This window comes from Nomascus leucogenys, chromosome X (genome assembly GCF_006542625.1).
Source record: "Nomascus leucogenys isolate Asia chromosome X, Asia_NLE_v1, whole genome shotgun sequence".
Lineage (NCBI taxonomy): Eukaryota > Metazoa > Chordata > Mammalia > Primates > Hylobatidae > Nomascus > Nomascus leucogenys.
In genome coordinates this window covers 135,099,215-135,118,593 of record NC_044406.1, presented here as the reverse complement: position 1 = coordinate 135,118,593, position 19,379 = coordinate 135,099,215, and the positions used below count along the sequence as shown (strand labels likewise).

The window sequence follows — 19,379 nt, the reverse complement described above, 5'->3', positions numbered from 1 at the left end:
GAGGACCCAATCTGAGACAGTGGGTTCCAGAGTGGTCTGAGAAAGCAGGTGGTAAAATGGGGGCTTAGTACAGGATTGCCCTGCATCTGCCCAACTGGCAACGAGGTTCCCATCTTCGGGGGTAGGTGGCACGCAGGCGGCTCCAGGCACAAGATGGCAGGCTAGTTGCCAGACCTTTGGTGTTAGAACTTTTGCTGGGATGGCCGGCTCGTGGAGAGGAAGTTCCTGGCAGGTGAGGAGATCCAGGCAGGGCAGATGCCTGGAAATGAAAACTCAGAGAACAGACAGTGGTGAGTATGTTTCCTGGATGACCCACAGGGGATTAATGAGAGGCCAAGAGCAATTAACAAACATCTAAAAATTAAGCAGAAACACTGGAGTCTTCCTGGTGGTTTACAAAGCAGCCCCTGATCCAGGCAATGGGCGAGCAGCAAAGTCTGAAGAACAAACCCAGGACTTGCTAAGGTGGCTGAACTCCAAAGACAGTTGAACGCTCAGCCAAGGCAGGTCTGTCATGCCAATGACACAAGCCCTGTTGGGAAAACCTGCGTCCCCGATACATGGAACAGGCACATCTAGGAGAAGGTCTCGGAATATCTGGTCTCCCCAGATGCCCTTGAAACTTCTGAGCCCGCAGCATCAGCCCACTCCCTGCCATGAAGCGCCGCAGACACCATATCCCGAAGGAGAAATAAATAACACAAGAATTTTCCCCACAGGTGTCCTCCCTCCCAGGAGTGGCCCTCACCTTATCACTGGCTGCCAGGTAGGGTGACCAACAGTCCCAGTTTGCTGAGTGAATTGCAGTGCTAAAAGCCGGCGAGTCCCAGGGAAGCAGGAGGAATTGGTGAGCCGACTGCCAGACCCGTGACCAGAGTGAAGGTGCAGCACAGCGCCGCAGGCAGGGTGTGCTGGGTCTGGGAAGGGGGAAAGCGATGACACCCCTGAGGAGCTGCAGGATCAGCATGCACCTGCATCCCCCGGGGGGTCCCGGTGGGATGGGACCCGGATGCAGCTCAACCAGTGGGGGCTGGAAACGAAGGCTAGATAAGGGACTTGGAGACACTCTGCTGCTCAACACAACTGAATGCCCTGGTAGGGAGCCGAAGGGATGGGGCAAACCTGTTGATGGCATGGGATGGGCAACAGTGATGGTCCAGGCCTGAGTGACGGCGAAAGGCCCGAATTGTCACGGCAGACAGTGAAGGAAGGGATTCAAACGCTAAGCAAAGTGAGCTTGCTGGAACTGGACAGAAGAGGTGAGGCCAGAAGACACCCCGGAGGGTCAGGTTTCAGGAGAGGGCCCAGAGGACACATGTGTCAGCAAGGGCATCAGGAATGTGCTGGAGAGAGGGCACCAGCATCCCTCAGAGATCCAGCGCAGGAATCCTCCGCAGGCCAGGGCTGACCACAGGAGAGTGTCCTGCAGAACGGGGCGCACCGAGAACTGGAACCTGATAAGGGTGCTGCAGCCTCCTCCTCCTCCTCGTTTCCTTCTCCTCCTCTCCTCCCCTCTTCCTCCCCTCCTAATTCTCTCTTTCTCCTCTCCACCTCCTGTCCTTCTTTCTTCCTCCTCATTTCCTCCTCTTACTCTCCTCCTCCTCCCACCTCCTGCTCTCCTTCTCCTCCCCTCCTCCTCATCCTCTCCTCTTTCTCTCCTCTCTTCTTCCTCCTACTTTTCTCCTTATTTCCTTCTCTCTTCCTCTCCTCCTTCTCCTCTTCTCTCTTCCACCTCCTCCAACTCTGTTCCTCCTCCTCTCCTCTCCACTCCTCCCCCACCCCCTCCTCCTTTTCCTCTGCTCCTCTTATTCTACTCCTCCTCTTCCTCCTTTCCTCTTCCTCCTCTCCTCCTGGTCCTCCTTTCTTCGGCCTTCTCCTCTCTGCTTTCTCCTCTTCTCCGCCTCCTCCTTTCTTTCTCCACCTCTCCTCTTCCTCCAAATCTCCTCCTCTTCCTCTCCTTCTCCTCCTCCTCTGCTCCTCCTCTCATCCTCTCCTCTTCCTCCTGCATCTCTTCTCCTTTCCTCCCTCCTCCTGCTATTTCTCTCCTTCTCCCTTCCTCCCGGTCCTCCCCCTCCTCCTCTCCTTCTCCTCTTTTCTCTCACTCCTTCTCTTCTCCTTCTCCTGTTCTTTTCTCTTCCTCCTCCGCCCTCATCCCTCTCCTCTTCTCCTCCTCTTTTTCATCCCCTCCTGTCCTCCGCCTCCTCTCCTCCACATCTGCCTCTCCTTCTCCTTCTGTCCTTCTCCTCTCCTCCTACTCCTCCTACTCCCCCCTCCTCCTCCTTACTTGCTCTTCTAGTCCTCTTCCTCCTCTTTCTCCTTTGCTGCTCCTCCTCCTCTTCTCCGTCTCCTCCCCTCCTCTTTCTTCTCTTTTCTGTGTCTTCCTCTCTTCCTTCACCTCTTCTCCTTGGTCTCACCTCCTCCTCCTCTCCTCCTCCTCCTTCCCTCCTCCACCTCTCCCTCTCCTCCCCCTCCCCTTCCTTTTTTCTTCCCTCCTCCTCCCCTCCAGCTCCTATTCCTCCACTTTACCTCTCTCCTCCTGCTACATCGCACATTTGCACGACCCTGTGAGAGTCAGGGCAGAAAAGGAAAGCTAAAAGGCGGACAAATGAGTGCAAGAGAGCAAAGAAGGGAGCCCTCTCTAATCTAATGGGCAGGGAACTGGACACATGCGAGCACCTTCTCCTTGTGGGAGGGGTCACAGCCTCCAGATGGAGGAGCAGTGGCACACTCTATGACCTCTGGGGTTACTTACAATTTGGAGTGCTTAGGTGAATACTGAGTCCAAAACAGCCCTGCAAAAGACGTAAGAACAAGCCCCTGAGCGGACGAGGTCTCTGAAATACAAAAAACCAACATGGGGTTAGAGGCAGAATTCAGAAAGAGCTCCTACAACTCCATACCAACAAGGCAAGTGACTCAATAGAAAAATGGGCAAGCCAGGCACGGTGGCTTACGCCTGTAATCTCAGCACTTTGGGAGGCCGAGGCGTGTGGATCACCTGAGGTCGAAGTACGAGACCAGTCCGACCAACAAGGAGAAATCCCATCTCTACTAAAAATACAAACTTAACCAGGCGTGGTGGCGCATACCTGTAATCCCAGCACTCAGGAGGCTGAGGAAGGAGAATCGCTTGAGCCCAGAAAGCGGAGGTTGTGGTGAGCCGAGATTGCGCCAGCCTGGGCAACAAGAGCGAAACTCCGTCTAAAAAAAAATAACGAAAGAAAAAGAAAGATGGGCAAAAGCCATTTCCTAAACGAGGAAAGCAGGCTGACCAAAAAGCATCTGAAGGGAAACCATGAATCAGGGTCAAAGCGGTCCCAGACTGGCCGTGCCCCAGAACACTAGGCAGAATCAAACGTGAACCCTCTCCAGAGGAGGGCAACTTCCTCCTGAGCCTCAGAGACAAAGAAGCACGGTGAGGGGAGGTGGCTGCACTCTGGAAAGTGTCAGTGGGGAGGCAAGGGAAGAGGAAGGGGGTGACAGGCTCAGAAAACAGGAGGAGTCACACAGAAATCATGCTGAGCAAAAAGAATGCTTCCCACGGGGAGCATGTGGGCGGAAGAGAGGGACTGTGCAGCCAGTGATGCTGAGCACAGAGAGGGAAGGTGACGGCAAATTCGCAAGGGACAGCTCTAGCCAGGGAGGCTAGCCTGCCACAGAGGGAGAGGACAGAGCAGGAGAGGGCAGGGTCGGGGGCGGGGGATGGGGGGACAGGGTAGGGTAGGGAAGGGAAGCGGGGAGAGAGGAAGGGACAGGACGGGAGGGGAGGGGAAGGAAGGGGAGGTGAGGCTCAGAAGGCCACCAGGATGGACAGGGAGCTCTGCAGGGGGCTCCCTGCTGATGAGGAAGGAAGACCTGAGCGGGGGCTGTGGTTTCAGGAAGGAGGCAGTATCCTGGGGGAGGCAGGCAGAGGGTACAGTCAGCTGCAAAGCAGGATCTTTGGAAAAGGCAAGGACTTCCTAAAAGAGATATGATGTGTGGCACGATAGGCATGCAAGTAAGGCCTGAAGAAGCAAGCAGAACTTGAGGAGACACACCGCTGGCCCCAGGAGTGGGGGTCAGTTGAGTGTGTACTAGTGGGGTGCAGCCAGGCACAGTGGTTTCATGCGAGCACAGCAAGGAACCCGAGAAGGCCCCGCATGTCTGCAGTTGGCTGACTATTGCCCGGGGCTCCAGAGCATCCACGGAGGGCCCCACAGGGGAAGGGAAGAGCAGGACGGGTCTGGGAGGTGAAGGCCGACTTGACCTGCTAAGAGAAGTGAAGAGACGGAGGGGAAAGTCTCGTTCCTGCCAGGACATTGTTAATAGGAGGAGTGAGGAGGCAGCAGATGAAGAGAGTGTGGCGTGGAAGGCAGAAATCACAGCGTTTTCAGGTCTGGTGCTGACCTGCTATTGGGAATGAAAATCAAGACTCAGGTGCATTCTGGTCCCTTTCTCAGGGGTAGCCCACCACCACCCGCATCCCTACCTGGCCTGGTGATGCCATTCTTCCTAGGCTCACTCACCACTGCAGCTGCTTTACTTGGACTTCCTCTCCTCATCCGACCACAGATCAGACCTCTGCTGCTCGCTGCCGCCCAGGGAGAGTGTGCACCTACGTACGCATTGCACCCCACTGCCCAGCACACCCAGGAGTGAGAGTGAGGAGCAGCTGGGAGAGTTGGAAAAGGGAGCCCTTATGTAGCCACCACTGGCTTCCCTGCTAGCAGCCACATGGTGACTATCCAGCTCATTATGCGAGTTCTAGTTCTTCATACAAGAGGCCACGGGAGGAGCAACGGCAACCCACCATCCCGGGGATCCTCACTCATGATTTGAAACCACTCCCAGCAGATTCTGGGGTGTTCGGCAGAAGCTGGCAACCATTCTTGGGGGGAAGGAACCCAAGAGGGGATGCTAGCATGCATAGGAATTGGAACTGGTGATCTGAAGGTCCCCTACGGCCTACATCCCATAAAGAGGGACCCTCTCCTCCTCACCTCATCTCCAGCATTCCTGCTTCCTCGAGCTTCTCCAAGGAGAAGTAGGCGCATCTCACTAGAAAAAACAAGAAAGCAGCCCTTTGCTGATTCAACACTTACTAAGCAGATACTGTGCCCTGGGCACCCAGTTTCGGAAATGAGTAAAACACCAGCCTTGCCTTCAAGGAACTCAAGAGGCCCTGCCGCAGCCACAGACTCTTACAGAGCAATTACCACCCTGGGTTGCAAGAGCCTAACATGGGGTGGGGACGGGGGAGGTACAAAATGCTACCAGAGCTGGAGACGAAAGTCCCTAATACTTGGGGTGGGGCTGTGAAGGTGACGTTAAAGTTCTGCCTTGAAGGAGGCCAGGAGTGCACCAGGACGAGGCCATGGGAACCACCGGTGCAAAGCAAGGAGACCTGGAACAGCAGGCTGGTGGGGACCAGTGACTAAACAGCACAGCGTGAACCCAAAGAGTGTTCGGCTTAAGGGTGGGGAGAGCTGAGCCCACTTCCTGAACTGTTAGGACTTTAACCTGAGAAGGCCGGGCGGCGTTTTCACTAGAGGATTGCTGGGGACACATTTGTGACTTAGAAACTGAGCCCATGGAATGTGGAAGACAGACCTGAGGGAGGAAAGACAGAGGCCTCCAGGTTGGTCAGGAGGCTCATGGAACAGTGCAGGCTCCAGACCAGGAGGCCTGAATTCTGGAAGTAGCAGCGAGGATGCAGGACGAGGAGCCATTTTGTCTCATCAGGCACTCCAGAGGCAGGGACCCAGAACTTGGTTATGAAGTCAATGCGGGAGACTAGATAAGGGGAAGGGCAGAGGAGTAAAGCATGGCAGCACTACAGAACCTGAGCCCGTGACTGAGATGGAGAAGAGAGTTTGAAAAGCAAGTTTGCCAGGGAAGTTGGGCTGTGTGCTGGGCGACTTAGGTCGGAGGAGGCAAGACATTAAGAGTGGGGATGTTTCTCATCACTTGCAAAACAGGCGTTAAAGAGACGGTCCCTCTGGACCCCACTGGCAGGCACTGACAGAGCGGCTAGGACACAGGAGAGCAGGCCTGGGGGGCTCAGCCCTGCAAAACTCAGCCTAGAGCTGCATGGACCCCAGGCAAGTGTTCCGGCCCTTCTTGCTGCTTCTGTGCACTCTGGGGGTAGACACTGAAGGTGCAGTTAGGTCGCTGCGGGCAAGTTTGGACTCTTGCCTAAGGGTGCATCACAGAAGGGCCTCAGCTCCCTCCCCCAACTCCACCCACAGCTTCACCCCCAGTTCGGCTCAGCTCCACCAGCATCTCCACCCCTAGCTTTTCCTCCTGCAAGTCCCTCACCAACTTCTCTTCTTGCAGCTTCGCCCAAACTGCTCCGCCCACAGCTCCACCCCAGCTGTTCTACCCCCCTGCTCCTCCTCCCTCAACTCCGCCCCAGCTGTTCCTCCCACAGTTCCGCCCCCAGCTCCTCGTCCGGCAGCTCCGCCCCAGCTGTTCCTCCCACAGTTCCGCCCCCAGCTCCTCCTCCGGCAGCTCCGCCCCAGCTGTTCCTCCCACAGTTCCGCCCCCAGCCCCCGCTCCACCCAGCACTTGCCCACAGCTCTTTTCCACAACTACGCCCTCCTCTTGCAGGCGGCTCCTCCAAAAGCTCTGACCCACTCCCCGCTGCCGCCCCAGCCCCAGCCCCAGCTTCTTACCCCCAGCTTTTCCTCCCACAGCTCTTTCCCACTGCCCCGTCCTGTTCCCCCTTCATCACCGCTCCCAGCTCCGCCTCCTCTAGCCCCGTCCCGCTTCTCCTACCCCTCTGCCCACCCCGACAACCTTTCAGCTTTTTCTTCCAGCTCTGCACTAGCTCCTCCCCCGCCATTCTCAGCCGCCAGCCTTGCTGCAGCTTGGCTCCTCCTTCTCCAGTTCTTTCCCGCAGCCCCGCCCCATCTGCTCCCACAGCGCTTTGCCACAGCCCCGCCCTGCTCCTCATCCAGAAACGCCCGGCTTTCCCTCAGCTCCACCCTGCAGCTGAGCTGTGCACCAGGCCCTCCCAGAGCTTTCTCGTGATTCCACACTACACCTCCCCAAGCCGCCGCTCCCCCAAGCTGGTTCTCAGAAGTCCGCGGAGTCCTCTCGCTGCTGCTCCTCGCTCAGTTCTCTCACTGCCCCGCCCTGCTCCTCACGCCACTTATTCCAAAGCCCCGACCCCAGACCCTCCCCAGTGGTTTCTCTCACCCCGCTCTACCCCACCCCGCCCCTCCCGCGGCTGCTTCCAAGGGCCCGCCCCCAGCCCCTCCTCAGCGGTTTCTCTCAGCTCCGCCCCGCCACGGGCCCGCCCTGCTTCTCCTGTGGCTGCTTCCAAAGCCCAGCCCACAACCGCTTCCCCAACCCGCCCTGCTCATCCCGTGGCTGCTTCCAAGGCCCCGCCCCCAGCCCCCTCCCAGACGTTTCTCAGCCCCGCCCCTCCCTGCTCCTCCAGCGGCCGGTTAAAAGGCCCCGCCCCCAGCCCCTCCCCAGCGGTTTCGCTCAGACCCGCCCTGCCCCGAACCCCGCCCTGCTTCTCCCGCGGATGCCTCCGAAGCCCCGCCCCCAGCCCCACCCCAGCGGTTTCTCTCAACCCTACCCCGCGCCGAGCCCCGCCTCTCCCCATCTCCTCCCTGCTTCTCTTGCAGGTACTTCCAAAGCCCCGCCCCCAGCACGCCCCTTCAGCGGTTTCTCTCAGCCCCGTCCCACCATTCTCTGAGCCCCGCCCTGCTTCTCCTATGGCTGCGTCCAAACCCCACCCCCAGCCACACCCTAGAGGTTCCCCTAGGCCCTGCCCCGCCCCCAGCCCCGCTTCTCCAATGGCTGTTTCCAAAGCCCCGCCCCCCCAGCCCCTCCCCAGCGGTTCCCTCAGCACCGCCCCACCCCTCCCCGAGCCCCTCCCTGCTTCTCCAGCACCAGCTTCCAAAGCCCCGCCCCCAACCCCTCCCCAGTGGTTTCTTTCAGCCCCACCTTCCTCCTCTCACCAGCCCCCCTCCCTCCCCGCGCTGGTTCTCAGGGGTCCGCGAGCTCCTCCTGCAGCCTCTCCTCGCCCAGATCGCCCATAGCCCCGCCCCCAATGGGTTCTCTTAGCCCCGCCCCACCTCAAGTCCCCGCCCCGCTCTCAACCCCGCCCCAGGGGTTTTTCTCACTTCCGCCCTTCCCCGCCCCCCCCCCCCCCGCTCCGCCCTCCTCCTCTCAGCCCCGCCCCCAGCCCCTCCCCAGTGGTTTCTCCCAGCTCCTTCCTGCTGGTCTCGCAACTCTGGGCTTAAAAATCCTGCCTGGTGGCCTCGTCCCGCCCCTCCTCTTCCTCTTCCTCCCTCCGGTTCCTTTTCCTCCTTCCGGTTCTTGGTCCAGGCCGCCGGTCTCGAGCTCCCCTGGCCTTGTCCTGGTTGGCTGGCGCGCGACAGGATCCGGTAAGCTGAACAGCGTCTCCTCGCGGCCAGTGCGTGCGTACGTGCGTGATGACGTTACTGCGTGGCTTCGGGAATACGTGGCTTCCTAGCGATTTGGCGGTGTATAGGCACGGCTGAGTACGTGCCTCCTGCGTACGTGCGTGATGTACGTACGTGCGTGACTACGCGCCCACGTACGTTCTTCATGAAAGGGACGACGGGAGCTGCATGAAAGCGGAAGAGTTATGGACTGCTAGCACCTGTCAATGGCCACTGGTTTCCCGGAGTTAGCGGAAGCTACCTTTCAGCCCTGACACGAGCCGGGCGCTCTCTCTTCTCACCGCGGCCCACGTCTCCTCGCTGGCTCCGGTGGCCTCGCTGGGTCGCGAGGAGGCGGAGGACTGTTCTTCCCTGAGGCCAAAAGCCAGAGTCGGCCCTGAACGCCCACGACTCTCAGGGTCCGGAGGCCGTGAGACCAGCGGCGGCTGAAAGGTACCAGGGCCCCTGATGCCGGCTCGGCCCTCTTGCGGACGGTACCTGAGGGCTGGGGTTTCTTTCCCCTGGGTTTGGGGCGCGCCCGAAGCGCCCTTTCGTGTCCGCTGCTCTCGCCAGGGTCTCGGCCCTCCTCCTAAGCGCATGTACCCGCGACGTGCGTCTGCAAGTGCTGCTCCACACACAGCGGCCCCACCTCGTCCCGGTCTTCCCTGCTTCCCGCTTGGCTCCTGTGCTGTAAGCTCGCCTGGACCCCAGGCCGGGCGGTGCATAGCTCTGTGGCCTGTGGCCCCGTGCTCAGCATGACCTAACCAGAATTAAGCAGTGGGCAATGGGATTTAGGCCCCCCAAACCCTCGCCCGATGACCATGGGAGGGGAAGTGGCATTTTTCTCCCCTCGGTTGGAGAGAGTGCTCAGCTCTAGGAATGTGACTCAACTTGCTGAAATGATTTTCTGCCCTGCGGGCTGGTGCACCCTGTGACCCAGACAGGTGCAGAGGGTCCCACCGCTCTGATGAGCAGAACCAAACCGTGAGTGAGGTGCACATGTGTTACTCTTAGGACCGGCCCTCCCAGCTCTTCTTGGTTTCCAATGCCTGCTGAGTAGAAGACCTTCTTAGGGCCATTAACCAGCTTTGCTGTCTTGCACTTAATGACCTTTCCTCATTATCTTCCTTGTTGTGCAGGTAAAGAAGCTAAGTGGAAGAGTGTTTCCTCCTCTGGTCGCAAAGCAGGTACTCTCTGCAGCACCAGGTAGGAGGGGACTCAACCCCCTTCTTGCCTTTTCAGTTACATCAGTTCCTACTAGGGACTCCACACACACACAGTCCGCGTTTGTTCTGATTTTGTGGTGATGATGAGAATAGGGTTGGCTAAGAAACTGAGCGGCAGAAAAGAGGCGTTTACTGTAGCCACATATCCCGATGGAAGTGACCAGGCCCTGTGAGGGACATTCAGCCTCTGTCAGAAGTAATCGAGAACCAAGGAACCTGGTGATCTTTTGTCACCCATCAGGAGAATAATGATGCTCAGGGGCCACAAATGTGTTAGGAAATGGCACCATGGATGGGTTGGCGGAGGGTACACGGGTGAGTCTTTGTGGAAGGTGATTTGCTGGCAGATATCAGCATCTTAGATGGGCGTGCCAGACGGCCGAGGCATTTCCTTCAGCATGTCTTCACACAGCGAGTGTTAGAGGTAATGTCATTTCTAGTGGCAAAAGTGGGAAGCAACTTGTAACTCTCCATCAGTGGAGGAATAGTCAGGCAAATTATGAGACGACCAACAATGGGATATCACACAGGCAGTGAAAAACAAGGTAGATGAAGATTGTCAGGTGGAAAGAATGGGCTTGATGTGCTGTTAAGTGGAAAACTCATGCCCTATCCTGTGGAGATGTGTTGGGAACAGCAGTTTGCCAAGATGGCTGAAACAAAGGACCATAAAGGGGCCGGCTTAAACAACAGACAATCATTGTCTCGCAGTTCTGGAGGATGGAAGTCTGAAATCAAAGTGTTGGTCAGGTTCGTTTGTTTTGTGGGCTGTGAAAGAGAATCTGGTCTGTCCCTTTCTCTTAGCTGCAGGTGGCTGGCTGGCAATCTTTGGCACTCATTGGCTTGTAGAAGCATCTCTCTTATCTCTGCGTTTATCTTCTCATGGTATTCTCCCTGTGTGCATGACTGTCTCTGCAATCCCCCTTTTCATAAGGACGCCAGCCACATTGGATGTGGGTCCACCCTAATGGCTTCAGTCTCACTTGATTGCCTCTGTAATGACTCTGTCTTTATATATAAGGCCACATTTTGAGGTGCTGGGGTTTAGGACTTCAACATACATATTTTAAGAGGACACAATGCAACCCATCACAACTGACAAAGGCCCTGAGGTAGAAACAAGCTTGGCATGTTCCCTCAGGGGATGGAAGGCCTGTGTGGCTGCAGGGTGGTGAATAAAGGGGAGAGGAGAGGATGTGGCTGGGGTGGGAAGCCAGATCAGGAGGGACCTTGAGTGCCCCAAGAGGAAGTGTGGATTCTGTGCTAGTTGGGGCAGGGAGCCCTTGAAAGCTTTCAGTAGAGGAGTGATATAATCTCATTGTCCCTGTACCAAGATCATTCCGATGGCAGTGTGGTCACAAGAGTGCAGAGGACAAGTGCTGAGGCGGGGGTGGGGGTGCTATCAGGAGACTTCTTCAGAAGGCAGGGGGTTTTAGGGCATTGGATTGGGATTGTGGCCATAGAGATTATGGAGAGGGATCAGATTCAGTGTTGGTTTTGGACACAGTGCCACGGGATGTGGGCCGCAGATGTGGGAAAGAAAGGGAGGGCAGAGAGCAGCTAGGTCTGGGGCAGGAACACTGTGTAGCTGGTGATGCCACTCACAGAGGTGGAAGGGAGGTGGACTTGGTGGTGATGGTTGGGGTCCTGAGTATGTACGGGCCTGTCCACCTAAGGCTGAGTCTGAAGGGGGGTGGCCTGCACCACGGGATTCAGAGCAGGACGGTGAGCAATGTAGGGGTCCCAGAAGGAGGGAAGGAGTGTGCCCAGCCATGCCGGGGCTGCTGAGTATGGACTAAGATGAAGACAGGACTGGCATGAGGCCGGCCATGGGTGCTTGTGGGGATAGGTCAGTCAGTGGAGTGGGTGGTGGGGGGGTGGGGAATAAAGGGAGAAAGGTGGGGGTGGGGGCAGAAGGTTCAGAGAGGAAGCAGAGACTGCGCATGCAGACAGCTCTTCTGAGGTCTCAGCTGTTCAGGGTTGAAGAGAAGGAAGGCAGAGCGGGAGGCGCGCGTGTGCTCAGAGTAGGGATGCTGAGCGAGCATAGATGGTGGCTGGTGGCACCCAGGGCCCGGAGTGAGCCAGAGGAGCAGGGTCCAGAGCACAGCAGGCAACCGGCTCAGCTGGGGCAGCTCACCCCAGAGGCAGGAGAAGAGCAGGAGATCTGGAGCTCAGAAGGCTGCACTGCGCATTGGGAAAGGAGTGAATACCAGGCAGCTTTGGCCCTATCAGGGCTTTGTCTCATGAGGGTGGGTATATTTTCTTAAAATCATAGAACGTACTAGAGGTCGAGTTTATGTGCTGAAAGGAAGGACAGAGAGATACTAACCAGAGTGGAGTGGGGCAGCTCAAGGGTGGAGTTCAGGGCCAAGGGGCAGGGCCATAGGCCTGATGATCATGACGACGGTGAGGGGTGAGGGCAGCCACTATTTCTGACTGTGTCTGTTAGGTGCCAAGTACTGAGCTGGGTGCTCTTGGTGCCTTGTCTCCCATCCTCACAGCCATGTGGAAACTGAGGCATCTCAAGAGTCTGTGACTGGGCAGAGGCTCTGGCTTCAAGCCCAGGGCTCCTTCCGAGGCACAGGGCTGTCCTCCATGCAGGAGGAGGGGACCCTCTCCCAAGCCACACGCGCAGGAGGCTGGGCAAGAATTGTGGGAAGTCAGAGCCCGTGTGACTGTGGGCTGGTGCCTCATTCTCCTCAGCCGTAGAGTGGGTCTCACAGTACCACTGACCCTGCTGGGTTACTTGAAGATTCAATTTGATGATCTGAGGATCATGCCATCCCAGAGGCTGGCACGTGGGAGGCGTGTGTGGTGTTGCCAGTTGTTCTGATTATCATTCTTGTTTTCTCAGCTCAGATCGGGTCGGGGGCTTCTGCTGACGGTGGAGGCAGTGGTGGGGAAAGGGGCTTGAGGAAGGTGGCACCCAGAGGGGTAGAGAGGAGATGTCTGGGGGCCATCTGAGGTCACGGTGCATCCTGAGAGCAGAGCTGAGATTGGATATCAATGATGTGGGCTCAGCAGCCCTGGAGTAGGAGCCGGGAAGGTCAGTGCCTTGGTGGCGTCAGGGCCAGGGCACTAAGAGTATTGGCAGGGCACAGCAGGGAAAAGGAAGAGAAGCAGAGCCTGGGACTGTCTCTCTGTGCTGGAAGAGGGCTGACACCAGCCCCGACTCTCCACTCTGGCTAGGCCAAGGGGGCCCTCTGTCCTCTGTGTTGCCCTAGGGCTCGGTGACCTCTGTCATAGCACTGACCACATGCTATCCTGCCTGTGCCTTCCTCTAGCTGTCCCTGCCCTACTACTGACCGCCCCAAAGACTCCATGGGCTGAGTCAGCCAAATCCCAGCCCCTTCCCTTGGGCCTGCCGTGGTGCTGGACATCAGTGACAGACGGAAGCAGCAGACCATCGAGGTCAGTGGGATTTAGGCCATCTGAGAGACATGGGGGGAAGGTCAGGTCACTGCCCATGAGCTTGGAGGGCTGGCGTGTGACGTGTTTCTGTGCTTCTGCAGGCCACAGGTGGCCCGGGGCGCTTGGGAAGATGAAGTTTGGCTGCCTCTCCTTCCGGCAGCCTTATGCTGGCTTTGTCTTAAATGGAGTCAAGACTGTGGAGACGCGCTGGCGTCCCCTGCTGAGCAGCCAGAGGAACTGTACCATCGCCATCCACATTGCTCACAGGGACTGGGAAGGCGATGCCTGGCGGGAGCTGCTGGTGGAGAGGTTCGGGATGACTCCTGCTCAGATTCAGGCCTTGCTCAGGGAAGGGGAAAAGTTTGGTCGAGGAGTGATAGCGGGTAAGTGACAATGTACCAAATGCGCAGACAACACCTAGGGCTGCCACCCAAGATCTTGCTTGGGAGTTTGGGGGCTTCTCTTGTCGTCTGAACTGATTGGCGTGTATAACACAGTTCCTTTTGGCAACACACCTTCAAAGGGACGGCAAGGGCCTTGGGCTGGGGGTTGGCACGCCTAGCTTCCGCGAGCTCTGGTAAATCATTTCTCCGCTCTGGGCCTCAGTTCCTGTTTCTGATCTCAGTGAGAAGCCTGGTCAGGTCCATGTGCACATGGTGTTTGTGGTGTTTGGCTGTGTGTGTGTTTGTGTGCATACATGTGTGAGTGCACATGTGTGGCAGAGACCATGAAAAGCAGCCCAGCCCGCCGAATGGGTCAGGTGGCCTCTAGAGTTGGGCTGCCTGCCTGGCTTCATGAGCCTGCCCCAGCCCCACCCCTCACAGCACCCTGGGCAAGTCCCCTAACCTCTGGGTGACTGAGGCCAGACATCAGCATCTGTCCCCTGGTGACCTGCTCAGGCATCACCTGTAGCTTCCCAGGCCCTCCCCCTGCCTCTCCCAGCATTTCCTGTATCGGGTTTGGCTCGTTATCAAAGCTGTGGAAGAAGGACTTGACTCCCTTCTTGTCATTCTACTGATGCCATCTTACTGTCTATTGATTGTGACTTTGAGTAACCGTGTTGTCACATGGGCAGGCCTTGGGCTATGGAAGTGAAAGGCATTCATGTGTATCTCTCTTTGTGTACAGGACTCGTTGACATTGGGGAAACTTTGCAATGCCCCGAAGACTTAACTCCTGATGAGGTTGTGGAACTAGAAAATCAAGCTGTACTGACCAACCTGAAGCAGAAGTACCTGACTGTGATTTCAAACCCCAGGTGGTTACTGGAGCCCATACCTAGGAAAGGAGGCAAGGATGTATTCCAGGTAGACATCCCAGAGCACCTGATCCCTTTGGGGCATGAAGTGTGACAAGTGTGGGCTCCTGAAAGGAATGTTCCAGAGAAACCAGCTAAATCATGACACCTTCAATTCGCCAGCATGATGCAGACCTGTATACATTAGGTTAAATCTGAATTTCCACTGCTTTGTAGAGTCCCACCCACTAAGCACTGTGCATGTAAACAGGTTTCTTTGCTCAGATGAAGGAAGTAGGGGGTGGGGCTTTCCTTGTGTGATGCCTCTTTAGGCACACAGGCAATGTCTCAAGTACTTTGACCTTAGGGTAGAAGGAAAAGCTGCCAGTAAATGTCTCAGCATTGCTGCTAATTTTGGCTCTGCTAGTTTCTGGATTGTACAAATAAATGTGTTGTAGATGACTGGTTAGTGTTTGAGGTTCATTCTATGTTTTCCCCTGATTTGTTCTGGTCAAAACTCATCAAATGTGTAACTAGCATCCAGGCGACATTACAGAAAGTCTGGGACCTGGCACTGAATGTTTGCCTGGTAGTGACTAGCCATTAATCAACCGACTCATCCAGGATGAAGAGGACGTCAGACTTAGAGCAGCTGTCTGTCCTTTCAGGTTACTCTCACTCTGTTGTGAAAGTGTCTGTCAGTTTCTGAAGCATGTGTGTTACCTGCATCACACAGCTACTTCCTATCCTAGCGATACATCCAAAATTACAGCTCTAGTAGAGTGAGGTTAACTTGGAAATGTGATCAGTAGTGTTGTTTTATTTTGTAGTGATTTTTTTTTTTTTTGGTGATTTAGCAAAGTTTCTAGTTGTTATCCATGAGATGATGGGCATTTCCCCCCAGGCATTGACTGCAGTGGCCCTTCTCTTCTGAGCCAGGATGTTATGGTGGTCATACATCCCATGGCAGATAGGGTGGCCTGCCTTTCAAGTGGGCCTCTTTGGAGGCCCCTGGATGCTAGGCTAGGGATGCTGAGCTGCTGATCAGACACTTCCTGGCAACATTGGGAGGGACCCATGAGGAAACAATCTCCTGTTTGAAGATACAGAAAGATATTGCTGGAATCAGGAGTCTATTCTTTCTCCTGACCAGCAGGCCAATCTCAGGGGACCAGGTCTTCCTGGGCTTGGCCTCGACCCTTCCTAGCAACATCTTTTGCTGAGTGTGTAAAAATGCTGCTTCTCCAAATAAACGAGGACAATGGGGACCAAAGCCTGTCTTGGACAGGATTTCCAGCCTCCCCTGGCTTCTGCCAATGAGATGTGTATAATATAGAAGGTTAAAAAGAACACAGACAACAGTTCTCATTTAAACTGTTTATTATTTATTTTCGTGGAATTTTGTTTTTCTTTATTAAGACCAAAAATGTGTTTCTCATTAGAAAATGGCAACTTTTATGAGCCATTAGTGGCCTGTGAGTTCACGGACTTGCATTGTTTCTGAACTGTTCACAGGGTCTACACTTGTAATCTGAGGAGCCTTCCTGCTCCTCCTCATTGTTAGAGGGCTCATTTGGAGACATGACTGAGAGGGAGGCCAACAGAACGTAGTAACAGATATTGTACAAAGACATTACACTACCATTATCTGAGTAAACCAGCCTACTAGGCACTTGCCCTGTGCCTTCCATCCAGGTAGTAGCCGAAGATGCAAATGTGACATTCCCAGAGGTGCCCTCCCCACTTGGGCCATTTGGTTCCTGAGGGGGCTCATTTCCCAGGTGAAGCCAAGTGGCCCTCTTCTTGAACCACATGCCAGAGCGCCTGAAGGACTGGGTGCCACTGGATCCCTGAACGCTGGGGGCTCCCCGCTGACACATTCTGATTCCTTCTTTCCTGGCATTGATGTGATAGATACGTAGGGAGCGTCTTGTAGCTACCAGCTCCTTTCTCTTTGGAGTTGGGACACGGGTCGCTTGCTGAGCGGTGTTTCTGAGGTTATCATTTCTCTGGATATTCTCCAGGAGCCTGGGGTTGTCTCTCTGAAAATTGGAGTGGCGGTAGATCTGAAACAAAATGAAACATGTTAGTTGTTCTGGGATAAATTATTCCTTTCCCACCTCTCAAAATTATGATTTTGTTTTGCAATGGAGAAAAGAATGCTTTAAGTGGCAGCAAGTGTGGTTATGTTCTACAGCATGACCTGACTAAAGATAAACAATTCATAGATCAAGGCAGTAATATATAAATAGCATGGATTTTGATATTAAACTGCAACCCCGTAGAGGTAATACGCAGGTCTGCATAATATGATGCTTACATTATCTCTAAGGGGGTTGTAGTTTAGTGTCAAAATCCATACTTTTTAAGTTCTATACTTTTCATCTTTCAATAAACAATATTTCACATTTTAAAATGCTATCTTTGACACTTAAGCTCTTACAGTATATTATTTATATTGGTGTCCTATGAAGATATGTTTGAGAAAGAGAGAAAAGGGATTACAGAAATGCTTTCTACTTTACCATCATTTTCTCGTTTCCTGGAGAGTTGCTTGGGCGTGTTTTGCGGAATCCATAGAGGTTCAGCTGGCGAATGAAACTCTTCAAGCTGTCTGTTTTGAAGATCTTCTCTGCACCTCTCCGTTGAAGAACCTCCCTCTGGAAGAGATCCTTCTCGATGATCACGGCGTCTCCATCATCGTTCCAGCTCACAGACTTGAATGTGTCTTCCTCCACAATCATCCAAAGCTTTCTTGGGAAGGAGAGCCTAAAAAGGTTGGGGTTGTCTTCCACGTTGGCCACGCGTTGGTTTCGGTCTTCTGGTGGTGAGTTATCTTGGGAGCCTGGATTTTGGCTCATGGCTTGGTCCTCGTGCCTGTCCAAGACCTCGCTGGAATCTGGATTTGGGTCAGGTGAAGAACTAGATGGCCCCCCGCTTGTTGGCTCTCCACCAACAGATGGGGCCAGCTTGGCTTCATATTCCTGTTCAGTGTTCTGACTCGCCATGGAGCTACACCAGAATCAGGAGCATTTTGTACCCAAGGCCCTTATCACTGTCCTAGCAAGTCCAAAATGCCTTCAGTCAGAGTAGGCGTGCCCAATAAATACTGTCCACAAAATTCTAGAGTCTCGGTATCAGGGCAACCAGTGGCTTAACTCATCATCTGCTTTATTTGTCACATGATGTCACAAAGGTGGCTCTCAGCCAATCTGGAGAGGGGGCCTTGGCCAGGTGTTGGGGGAGTAGAGAGGTGGCATGGCCTTCAGCTTCTCCCTTTTCTAAAAGTATAAACAGGAGTGGTTCAAGTTCCCAGAAAAGTCTCCCATCTTCTGACAGTCACATTGTGCCATAGGGCCAGGCCCCAGATGAGCTGAGAAACCGTGGCTGTATGGCCACTCCCAACCCTGAAGACAGGGGAGGCCATTTGCTGGCCTCTAATTTGCTCAAGAGCCAGCCCCTAGTTAGCCCTAGCTTGGGTTTCACCAAGACTGCCTGAGTCAGATGGACCCCTCGTGGGTGACTGCCTTCTAGGAGATGGTGGTCCCTACCAGGCTGTTTGGCCTGATCTGTGTGGTAGCACCTCTCTTTTCCAATCCCCCCCGATCTCTTTCCTGCTTTGGTCTCTTCCAAGTACTCCTAATGATTGGTTGGATGTGCTCTAGTGGGCCCAGATAAAGTGTTTCTTACTCCCCTTGGTCAAGTTGTCCCCAGAGTGGTGTTATGCCTGAGTATAGTGGGAGCACTCCCCTCACTCCTCTACCACTGTGTTACCCAGAGCACCATTTGTGGTTGGATGGCCACATCCTCAGCTGTGCTTTGGAGTCTCCTGTGGAGCTCTGCTTGCCCGTGCATCTCACCCTCTTGCAGATCACAACAGGAGATTACCTTTTTTTCTATTCTTGCCTGTAGGTACTGTTCTCATTGCCCAAGACATGCTCACTTCATGTAATCCAACACAAAACTGCCCATTATTGTATATTTGAAAATAGATGAAAGTTTGGGTGTGTGATGAGGGATGGTCAGGAGGACAGAGAAAACCCAAATGAAGGTCATCTTCAACCATAGATGAGAGGATACAACAGTCTTTTTGGTGATACATTTTCTCTAGCCATTGTAGCCAACTTTGTTCTTAATATTCACTCTGTATAAAGAGATGGAGTGATACAGTGGAAAGGCCCTAGGCTGAAAGGACCCTGGGTCCTCATCCCATTGAGTAGCACCCTTTGCCCTCTCTGAGGGTCAGCCCTGACTGTGAGCAGGGTTGTAAGAGGCTCTCCCAAGGTGCCTTTCAGTCTCAGGGTTCTCTAATTATTCATAGTGCCCCCACACCTGGATGCAGGCTTGTTTCATGGTCATCAAGCTTTTTAAACAGATTTCCAAAGGTCTTGTTCAACTCAGTGTAACCTCCAGGCACATGCACTCCGAGGCTAAATATTAAAATGGAGGCCATTGGTGACATCTCTAAAGGAGGATCCTAGAGTTTTCAGTTACATAGCAAACATCTTTACTTACATAACAAAGTACTTGAGGGAATTCTTAAGACTAAGAATGACATTTTGTTGTGGCCTTTGTGACCTTATGAACACTGCTGATTCCTTATATAAAAGTCTTTGGCCATTGGGTGAGAGGGGAACAGTCATGAAGAAAATGACTACGGAAACCATATGCTGGCTTTCAGCACAGAGCCAGTATTGATTTGATTAGGTAACACCATGTCGTGTGACTTCTGTAGGACCATTAGCCACCATTCTTTGTTTTAAAAGTCACAGAATGTCCACTGGGATTACAAGTCTAAGACACCAAATCCCTCTTATCCCCTGGAGGAAATATTTGGGGCACTGACTTAAGTCTAGTGAAAGAGAGGCATGAGGGGAAAGCCAGCCTTCTGCTAAGCATGCTCAGTCCTAAACCTTCGGCAACCACTCAGTCTTTATGAGGACCTGCCACCTGCAAGCACCTTTGAGGAAAATATTAGTCATCATCTTCATGCTCCGAAGGCCCCTCTGTATTGCCACTTTATGAATATAATCACCATAGTCAGGCAACCCAAGCAGAGCACAGCTAACTCAGGCATGAGGACCAGTGGCCCGCCCCATAGAAAGT

The 19,379-nt window shown here is 54.3% G+C and overlaps 2 protein-coding genes across 6 annotated transcripts; one reads left to right on the top strand and one right to left on the bottom strand.

Moving 5' to 3' along the window:
• Positions 1-73: 73 nt before the first annotated feature.
• On the bottom strand, positions 74-2,324 carry LOC115833370. The gene is made up of 2 exons (XM_030807662.1): positions 2,285-2,324; positions 74-1,423 (listed from the first exon to the last, which is right to left on the bottom strand). Exon 2 carries the CDS (start codon positions 1,133-1,135, stop codon positions 461-463), a length of 675 nt encoding a protein of 224 aa, XP_030663522.1. The 5' UTR covers positions 1,136-1,423; positions 2,285-2,324; the 3' UTR covers positions 74-460.
• A 5,864-nt stretch (positions 2,325-8,188) lies between these two features.
• CXHXorf40B (chromosome X CXorf40B homolog) lies at positions 8,189-17,108 on the top strand. 5 transcript variants are annotated; one of them, XM_030807659.1, is made up of 6 exons: positions 8,189-8,852; positions 9,539-9,605; positions 12,910-13,036; positions 13,138-13,419; positions 14,165-14,343; positions 16,822-17,108. In XM_030807659.1, the coding sequence occupies exons 4-6, from the start codon at positions 13,167-13,169 to the stop codon at positions 16,870-16,872; spliced, it is 483 nt and encodes a 160-aa protein (XP_030663519.1). In that variant the 5' UTR covers positions 8,189-8,852; positions 9,539-9,605; positions 12,910-13,036; positions 13,138-13,166; the 3' UTR covers positions 16,873-17,108. The 5 variants fall into 5 exon arrangements, with proteins under 5 accessions (XP_030663519.1, XP_030663521.1, XP_030663520.1 ...); XM_030807661.1 differs by having other exon boundaries at positions 9,539-9,586; positions 16,824-17,096; XM_030807660.1 differs by lacking the exon at positions 12,910-13,036 and having other exon boundaries at positions 9,539-9,586.
• The last annotated feature ends 2,271 nt before the right edge of the window (positions 17,109-19,379 follow it).